The sequence below is a fragment of the Cornus florida genome, unplaced genomic scaffold (assembly GCF_030987335.1).
Source record: "Cornus florida cultivar Cherokee Brave unplaced genomic scaffold, ASM3098733v1 CherokeeBrave_3.0.0_Hap2_Chr10, whole genome shotgun sequence".
Taxonomy (NCBI): domain Eukaryota; kingdom Viridiplantae; phylum Streptophyta; class Magnoliopsida; order Cornales; family Cornaceae; genus Cornus; species Cornus florida.
The window spans coordinates 113,299,467-113,309,925 of record NW_026775580.1 but is presented as its reverse complement, the minus strand read 5'-3'; the positions used below and the strand labels follow the sequence as shown (position 1 = coordinate 113,309,925).

The window sequence follows — 10,459 nt, the reverse complement described above, 5'->3', positions numbered from 1 at the left end:
CAGACTTGTAGGGAAGCATTTGCACATTAAAGAGTCGTTTTCCGTATTCAGGGCCATTTTTAACTGGATATGATACACATGATCGATCGGATCGGTTGTTCCGTCAAACAGAATAAAGACTGGCATAGCAAACTTCCTTGGATGCGGCGCATTCAAGATCTCGTCGGTGAATGGTGAATCCACCGTCCGAGCTGCGGATCGGAGAGCTTCATTCTCTCTCTGGAGTCCAGCGGTAGCTCTGTGAGTTACGGTTCTGCCCTCCGAACCGTGATGAGTGACAGTAACCATGGAGGGCCGGTAAGACGGATCGAACGACCGTTCCTCTATGAACTCTCTCTGCCAAGGCGACGCTACTCGACGGCGATCTACCTCCATCACTTCCTCTCGGTCAAACCTTTCCCGCTGCGGATCAACGTGAGTCGAGCCTTCGTGATCTTCAACTCGACGAACATTTGGCGGCGAATTGTCCATCATCCTTTCATCACGGTGGTGAGCTGACTGATTGTTCTCGTTCTGATCGCCTTGATGCGCGATACTAGATGGAACACCTCCTTCTCCGACCGGAAGCGGATGCGAAACTGCGGGTATTTGCCGATGCTGCAATCCAGCTTTCAATTCTGCATTTTCTTTTCTGAGAGCTTCAATCAAATTCATCAACTCTTCGAGCTTTGTTTGCTGGACAGCCTCCATCGGATTGGAGCTTTCACCTATCATTATTCCCGAACGGAGTAAAGGCATTAATCTCAAGTTCGCGAGTAGATCTAAGCTTCGTGAGTAGGAATTTTTAGATCTGGCTTCTAATTCTCCGAATTATGCTCACTGTTTACAAGATCTGAATTGCCTGGACTCTAAATCCGTCAGATCCTGTCACAATCGAGCAACTCGCGGTTGCGTAGATCTGAAGTCACTCCTGCCAAAGTTTCAAGAATCGTAATTCCTCCAGAGTAGGTCACAATCGCTCAGATCTGGATTCAAATCCGCAAGATCGAGTCTCGATCAACCGAATTGGTTTGAATCCATTCGATACTCCTCATTGATCAACCAAACTTTTATGCGTTTCCCACAGACGGCGCCAATTGAAGATGCAAGAAACTCCTTCTATTCTTTCTCTCTCTAGAATTCTTACACCTCAACCCGAATCAAGATCCCCTTCCTCTTCATTCCAACTCCTATTTATAGATACTTACCAGATATTTACAAGATATTTACAAGATATTTACTAATTGCTGGACCTGGGCCTATTCCTCAGTAAGCCCTGGTCACTCTTGATGGGCTTACTCCCGCTCGGCCCATATGGCAGTGTCTTTCTATGGGCTGACCCAGCTGTTCGGACTGAAGGTTGTGTTTTGCGAGTCGGACCTGGCCCATGTCATCCAGGGCCTCCTCATCCTTCCTCTAAAATGTTAATAAGATTTTATAGAACAACTTCTAGATTTTATAAAATAACTTGTGAAAAGTACACAAATATTTATTACTTATTAGGTCTTGCTGTCTCTTTGAAGCGAAGAAGCTATTAACAGAACAAGTTAATTGTGAATGTATGTGTGTGCTTTTATTTATCCAAAAGGGAAAAACTAATGTATGGGATGGATTTATTTGTAAATGGCCCCCTTTTTTTTTTTTGACAAATATATGCTTAATGGTTGGTGTAATAAAACAATTTTTCAGGGTGTGCTTTGATGGACCTAGGTTTTATGGAAGTAATTTTATAAAAATGGTTTTCAGCCCATTTTACGGAGAAGATGAATAAAAGTAAGATTAAGAAGACAGACAATAAGGAATAAAATGGAGCATGTTCTACTGTGTAAACTTTTTTTTTTTTTTTTTATAAAATCTACTGTGTAAACTTGTGTGGTGGGTGATGTATACGTTGGCACCTGATAGAGAAGCTAATGGTGACGAAGATGGTTGTGTTGCCACATCAGCCATCGGCTTGGTTTGTTTGTTGGCTACCCTATAACAAATGGGCATTACAGTAATTTCAAAATAACATTTTTTTATAAATTTTTATTTTATTTATTCAATAACTTATGGGTATGTTGGTAATTTTATTTGCCTTTAACAGACTCAAGTATGATAGTCGGGGTGGTGGATTTACGTTTAAATTTTCAGTGAAGGAGGTTTTCTATCAATTTTAAATAGTCCAGGGGTTTTATTTCAATTTTCCCTAAAACACTTGCCAAAAAATAAAATTGAGTAAAAACTCTGTAAACCCTGGTTGTCTCGTTGAGAGAGAGACAGAGAGAGATGGCACAGCAACAGTACCAGATCGACCTTGGCAATATCATGGCCTTCGACCTTCACCACCAATTCCCCTCTCTTCCCTTTTCCAGGTTGGGTTTTTCCTTTTCCCGTCTTCACTGCAATCTATTTGTTTATTGATAAAAATATTGGTAAAAAAGGTACAGTATTAAACTTCAAATACTATTGCCAAAGGCTTAAGCTATGTAGTTGTAGTAAGCACAGTTGATTTTGTTACTCTTTTTTTTTTTTTTGGGGATTTCTTTCTGTCTTCCTCTGGAAACTGTTTTATAATTTAAGAACAGTAAATTGTATTTTGAATTGTTTATTGTATGGGAAGATTCACATTTGGTTACAATTTTTAGAATCCATCTTTTGTTTTCTGAAAACGAAGAAATTTAGTGCGGTTTGGAAAGTAGTTTTAGAAGTTGAAAATGATTTTTAAAAGTGTTTACAGAAACAGTCCCTCTTATGGAAGTGACAAAAATGATTTCCTTTATCTGTTCAAAAAAACAAAAGAAAAAGAAAAAGAGAGAGGATATACTGGAATTAATTTACATCATGGTATTCAGTTTCTGAGAATTTCTTAACAAGAAGTCCTGAATGAGGGGACAGTAAACACCTTTACCCTTATAGTTTGTAGGTACATTTTTGAAGATGCATGATAGATATAAGCAGAATGTGGATTACTGGAGGAAATTTTAGTGTAAAGTTATAAGGAAACTCAGAAATTGGTGCAATCTTGGTGGGCTATGCAATAGTGTAAAGCTATACTTGAAATTATTTGCCAAAATTGTTCTAACACAGTGGTAACAGTGCTGACATTACATCTTAACAGGAGGGGTAGTGTTAAGGGTTTGATTCTTATCAATGAAAAGATGAATACTTGTAAAAACTGCGCTTTAAACACATCAAATCCTCAATATTTCTTTGTGTGACTCAATGGGCTTTAGGAATTGTGATGAGGCTGTAGCATAAATATATTTGAAGGATATGAAGTACCTTATTATGTGTTAGTTCTGGATTTCTTGTAAAGGAGCCACTTCTTGATGTATTATGGATGTTTTAGAAGAGACTCTTTATTTGTGCATTTCTAAAGGCATGAAAAATGAAATATACGATCATGATCATGTAAGACATCCACAATTTTGAGCTCAACATCCTAACTGAAAGCTCTTAAATTCCAAGGAGCCAGTTCTATAAAGATCGTGCACTCTGATTTTATTTGTCCTTTAGTCTTCTGAGGTTTTTAATTATTTGAAAAATGTGTTAGGTAGCAATAATGGTTTGTGGATAGCTTACTGAGATTATGTATTCCTTGAATACTTAGGGAGGAGCTAGCGAAAGAATGCCTGCATGAGGGCACTAAGTTAGTTCAAGCAGTTGCGGATCCTCTTTTCAACCTACCTTCGATTGAAGACCCAAATGGCCCCATTGTCAAGTTGCCTCCACCGACAACAAGATTGCCTAGAGAGAAACCTGTATTATTTTCTTTTTCTTATCGTCCTATATTTGTGTGTTCTTTGTGTATAGATTGCTTCCTGGATTTGTTGTAGATAATTATTTTCTACAGATTTGATTTTGCATAATCTCCCTTTTGCACAATAGGAAATATATATGGCTTTATAACTTGTACCGTTAGAACCATCTTCCTCATGTTTGAATGAAAATTACAATGTTCCTTTTTAGCCTCCCTAATCTGGTGAAAATTATTTATCAAGGTATTTTATGGACCATTTATCCTGCCATTTATGTTAGTATACTTGCATTAACAATTAATAGTTCAAAGTACTATCATTTTACATGGTAAATAATGTTCAGAAGGAAAAGTAGTTGGCTTTGTTCCACAATGAACAGGAAACTGATTTGTGGCATAGCATTTATATAATGTTTCAGTGTCAAATATAAGATATGCCTCTTTGAGGATATGTTTTCTACATAATATGAAAGTGGAGTAAATTTCAGAATTATTGGCTATGACAAATTTAAATGGTGGCTAATATTGATTTTTAGTACTGGTATATTTTCACTTCGCTAGGGCAGCATAGTTTGAATGAAAGGGTAATAAGTGTCTCCTTTTGATGGATGGGTTCACGGACTGCCTTCATGTCAGTGGCTTATCAATAGAGTTATTGATTTTTCTATTGCAGTGAAGCATGGTTCCATACTTGGAAACTATGATACATGGGCTCTTAAAAATGTAAGATGTACTCATATTGGACACACAATGCTTGAACATGGTTCTTAGTATGTTCTCTTCTTTATATTATTTCTTTAAAACGAGTGAAACATTATTTTACTCTGGAAAATAAATGAAAATTATTTAAGAACATGAATATTAATCCATGTCTCCCTGTCATTGAGTTTGGAGATTTGATAAATTTGACACTTGGATATATATCCGCATTCAATATATGTACTCGAGTCCACGTAACGTATTCTAGAAAAGTGTTGGAATTAATCATTCAATGTACAACAATAAAAAAGTACAAGGATTTGTTAATGTAGATGCTAAATACTCCGTTTTTTTTTTTTAAACATGTAGGACATCTTCTAAAGCAATGCAACCACATTTGTATTGATCTTATACCATATATAAACTTTCATAAACTGTATCTGATTATAGTATAGGAAACTTTCATAATTTCTTTTATGATATTTGCTCATTGAAACTGGCAAATCTATTAAAAGTAGCCTTTCCTCAAGTATCATCTCCTTATTATGGTGCCTTTTCCTCATGTAGAATGGTATACTCAATGTAGATTTATCTCTCGAGATTCTACACATTTGACAACATAATATCCCAATGTAAAAGTAAAAAGCCCATTGAATTTGGTGGGACATCTTAACAATGTTATGTGAAAGATATTGCCTCCTGGTAAAAGGGTCTACCTTATATAACATTGTGCAAATGCTCATATAAGATGTTGGTTAATATAAGTTCAAAGACTTGTTTTTCTCCCACTTGATTTTTTAGTCTAAGTTTTGTTTTGATTCTATTGCGCAGTTGTTAACCAATTTCAAGGTTGTATCGATCCTTTAGAAAGAAATCTTTGAAATGGAATTAATGTCACAACCGAGGCAAAAAGATAATTGATGTATTTCATGGAATCTTTTTGTGATTGTATGATTGCAATGAATTTTGACTCGTTTCTAATATTAAGAGGGCATAATAGAACATTTGGTTTGTGAAAGACAGACATTTCAATTACATGCATAACTTTGATGCCCTAAATGATGTCTGAAGCATTATCTAGTAGATAAACAGGGGGACAACGAGATGGTGTATAATCTGTTAACTGGTTCTGAATTTTGACTCATGCTAGCGTAGCCCTCTTTTCCATTTGGAGTGCATGATTTTGAGGCAACAAATCTTACTAGTTAATGATACCAGTAAAAATAAAAAGGTAAAAGAAAATCTTACTACTTGCGACGACAACAACAACAACAAAAAGAAAAAAAGAAAAATCTTACTACTTTACTGATGATTAGCTTTAATTTTGCTTTTACCTTTTCTTTTTCAAGGATTGAATTTGTTTGAGGTTTTGGTAGTTTCTGACTTCTCATGTTTAGCATTAAAAGTTAATTGCTTATCTCAATTACACTGTTCTTTCTAGTTGCCAAAGTGTAAACCTCCAACAAAATGGGAGGAGTTTGCCAAAAAAAAGGGTTAGTTAACAACAAGCTCAGCTGCCTATATAGGCAATTAAATATTTGAGTATGAAAGAGGTCAATTTGGTCAATTTTTGGGATGTCAGATGGAATATATCAAAGGCTGAGACCTTGCATTAGCATAGTTACTGTTGAAAGTAATATGATTGATTATCTTTCTTCAATCTTGTGCAGGTATAGTAAAGCGCAAAAAGGACAAGCTTGTGTTTGATGAACAAACTTGTACTTGGAAGCGTCGCCATGGCTACGATCGTGTAAACAATGACAAAGATATACCCATCATTGAGGCAAAGATGACTGATGGTAAATAGTTGAATTTGCCATTGTTGCTAGTCCTATTAAGCTCTTATTGCCATTATTTCCTTTTACTCCGATCTTTCATTGGAAAACAATTTGAATAAGTCAAACTTTTAGTACGTCAAATGGAAACAATATCTTAAAAATTAGATCATAATCTTCTTCTACATTTTATACTATAGCGATCAGAATTTCCATGATCCTCGAATTGCCATACAGTAGTGATATGTTGAAATAATCATAATTGTAAAACCTATTTCAGAGCCAGGAGAGGATCCTTTTGCTAATAGACGAGCAGAAAAGAAGCAGCGAGTTGAAAAACAGGAGAAGCATCGATTGCATAACTTGAAACAAGCTGCAAAAGTTGGTGCCCTGCCAAGGTTTTAGTCTCAACCATTTATCTGGAGTTTTTGACATTGAAGTTTTCTCTTTGGTTTTCCTTAAATTTCCTAATCATCAAATTTTGGCTTTCAAATTTGGCTGTTCGTTGTTCAGTGGACCCCTTCTGTAGGGTGTGAAGTCCCGGCATAGCTTTCCTCAATTCAGACCAATGTTATTATGGCAACTGCTGTTTATAGTTATTATAAATAATATTGCTTGCTTACTTAAAAAGAGAACTCAATATTGTTCAATTATAAGGTTACCTTGCTTCTTGCCGGATGCCATGATAGCACTCTTAGACATTGATGACTTTTACTTTTGCATTCTTTCTGTGAGCATGTGATATCCCTACTTTTAAAGCACATTAGTGCATATTGACTATCTTGTTAGCTTTTTTAATACCGCCTCTTCAACTTTGAGTGTGTGAATGTATTTGACTTTTCTCTGGTAAAAAACATATTGACTTTTATGTAATATCTGTCACGAGAGTAATATGATAATGTGTAGTTTACAGGCATATATTATAAATGATCGTATGTAATTTTTATGTATGATTATGACAACTAAAATCTTACTTTTAACCTTTCTGGATTTGATCTGAATAATTCCAGATGGCAGAAGGAAACTTCATTCTGAACTTTTCAACTGCATCATTATTCTCCCAAGTAATTTATGATTGATTTTGTTTTAGTTCTAACGGTACAATAGAAGAAGTCATTTATCGGATGATGCCACCCAAGCAGTGTCGTTTAGACAACTTTCTCAATTGAACCTTGTTGTCCCTGTCCCTTCTCTGTATAAGTAGACCAACTAGCTCTTTGGTATTTTGATTTTTTTTAATATTTAATAAGAAATTCAACACAATCAGATGGAGACATTTACTGTTTGGTTGTCTTGTTTTGGGGTTCTAGCCTACTAGATATCTTTGGAGGTCCTGTCAATGGACTTCTGTAGAGCACTGGACTCCTCTTAGACTTGTAGCGATATTAACTTCTACTGCCTTCTTTGTGTATTTGTATTTGCACGTGTGTGGGTGTGGTGGCCAATGAAAGCATTTTTCATTTACTTGCATTGTGGCTTCAAGACCTGAACCTTTTTTTTTTTTTTTCCCCGGTAAATAAGACCTGAACTTGTTCTGCAGCCATGTTCAACTAGATATATTTGGAGGTCCTGTCAATGGACTTCTGTATAGCAGACTCGTAGAGATATTAGCAGCTACTGCCTCCTTTGTGTATTTGTATTTGCATGTGTGTGGGTGTGGTAGCCAATCAAAGCATTTTTCATTTACTTGCATTGTGACTTCAAGAACTAAATAAGGTTTGTTCTGCAGCCATGTTCAACTTGCTGCCACGGCCTTGCCAATAACAGGAACACAAGCGGAACCTAGAAAAGTCAGTAAAGATGAACTACAAAATGTAGCAGGAATGACAGCAACAGCAACAGCTAGTGGTGGGAAGTTTGACAAAAAGTTACCAGGAGAAAAGCCACCAAAACATGAAAAGAAGTATCGGAAGGTTTGTACACTAATACCCAAGTCCCTGACCATGCCAACGCCTTCATTGCAATTGCTTATGGAATATGTTTCCCCCCTATATTTGTGTGTAGTTCCTTCCAGTTGTGGAAGGATTAGGAATGGGCTCGCTAGAGAAGCAGCAAACTGAGAAAGTTCTGAACAAGCTTATCTCCAAAAATTCACATTATATACTCAATGTTGAAAAGGTATTCCTAAACCATCAGTTTACATTTATTATTATTATTATTTTTATTTTTATAGCAGTTAATACTCTGAGCTTCCTTTACTTGTGGATAAATAAATTTTGTTTCTCTCTGAACTTGGATCACGTGGAAAACGGGCTGTTAACATGTATAATGTGAAGAAGGAGAAGAAAAGAAACAATCAACATGGGAAGTCTACATCAACCTCAAGCAAGTTGAAACCGATGAAGAAACCTAATAGGAAAACTTCAAAGAAAGGATCTTCAAAAAAAAGGGAAATCAAAATGAAATTAATCTATTGGACTATATTGGATCCTGGAGTTTGTATTAGGCACTACAAGTTTGTTTTATGGGGAAGAGATAATGTTATCATAGTAAGTTAACTTGCATTCATATTTTATTTTTGGGGAAAATGGTATGCTTTATTCATTTATTGTACAAGTCTCTCTCTCACACACACACACACAAACACACAGACCATTCCATGGTTCTTCAATTTTATTTGAAGAACAAGCAGACACTCTGGTTGGAACTGAATACACCCAGGTTCTTCACTGATAAGAGCCACCTGGGTATTATCCTGCAAGGGGTAAGGGTAGGGTTCTGTCTTGGGCTATATATCTATATGTGTGTGTGTGTGAAAAGGTACTTTTGTTTGTAAGAATATATTTTTGAAACTTTTAATAGCAGGCCTTACCATAATAAAAATGACTGAGACTCATTTGATCGTCATATATGAGAAACAATCAAAATATTGTGTTATATCAGGTTCAAGGTTGACCAGTTGTGTGAAATGTCGACAAGTATATTTAAAGCGCACACATGTTTCGCTGTATCAATGCAAGGATAAAGAATAGTAGTAGCAGTGAAGAAGAGTGAGTCACATATTTACATGTGGTGAGACAATAGTCCATGCTATTCCATTCTATCGCATTCTTCTTCGTGTGGCATGAAATCAATATGGTAGTATATTTTTTGATTTCTCTTGGACAGAATTCTGTCTGTTACAGGGGGTCCCATCAATAACAGAAATATCATTTTTATCCTAATTCTGTGGCAATAAAGCTATTATAAGTGATTTATTATAGATGACAATTACAAAAGATTTATTTACCAGAAACGTCACCACAGTTTGTCAATAACATCTTTCCCTTGTGATTTTATATTTACAGCCCCGCTTTTACTTATCAAATATATATATATATATTTACAGCCCCGCTTTCCCCACTTCTTTTAACCCAAACCCCCTCCCCCCCACCAAAAAAAAAAGAAGAAGGGAAATTAAGGCATTTATGCAAAATAATGGATCCTCCTACTTATAAGATATGGACTGAAATTGAAGAGGATTAATTAATAACAATTTTCAATTACAAAATTTATCTTATACTTTATTAGTAAAGAGATGAGGAACGAGGGGGATTGGAATCATAATAATTTTTTTTTTCAATTCTGTATGAGTTTTTTTTTTTTTTTTTTTTTTTTTTTTTTTTTTTTTTTTCCAACGTGAACCTATAACTGTTATATGAGTGCTCTCTCACTTAAATAGGGATTCGGCTTCGACATTCACGTTACAGTAAAAATCTGTTTGTTTCCATGTCAAATATTTTTTTTTCTATATATATATATCTGTTATATGAGTGCTCTTTCACTTAAATAGGGATATGAGTGCTCTCTCACTTGATAGGAATTCGGCTTTGACATTCACGTTACAGTAAAAATAAAGGTTCTGTATATTTCCACTCCAATATATTTTTCGATATATATATATATTAGGTAAAATATAATTTTTATTTTTATTTTTTGGAATTTGGTAAAAGTCTAGGTGGAGTCTATCAGGTAAGAGGTGTAAAATAACTTCTTAAATATTGAAGAATAAATTATTATTTTTAAGTTTTAATATATATATATATATATATTTTATAAATATTTTACTATATATATATATATATATATTTTTTTTTTTGGTTATTCGCAAGAGACTCACACACTCACTTCAGTCCTTTGAAGACTTGACTCTCATCATTTACTTTGAGAGGTAGAGGAGATATCACTAGACCCTTAGTTAATTGCAGTAAATATTTTACTATAACCAAATACTAAAAAAATCAATATAGATATATTTTTAAAAATATTTTACTATAACAAAACACTA

The 10,459-nt window shown here is 35.0% G+C and overlaps 1 protein-coding gene across 1 annotated transcript; it reads left to right on the top strand.

Annotated features, from left to right (window-relative positions):
• Positions 1-2,146: 2,146 nt before the first annotated feature.
• On the top strand, positions 2,147-8,740 carry LOC132277285 (ribosome biogenesis regulatory protein homolog). Its single transcript, XM_059779101.1, has 6 exons — positions 2,147-2,333; positions 3,572-3,722; positions 6,088-6,216; positions 6,473-6,590; positions 7,922-8,105; positions 8,197-8,740. The coding sequence occupies exons 3-6, from the start codon at positions 6,207-6,209 to the stop codon at positions 8,464-8,466; spliced, it is 582 nt and encodes a 193-aa protein (XP_059635084.1). The 5' UTR covers positions 2,147-2,333; positions 3,572-3,722; positions 6,088-6,206; the 3' UTR covers positions 8,467-8,740.
• The last annotated feature ends 1,719 nt before the right edge of the window (positions 8,741-10,459 follow it).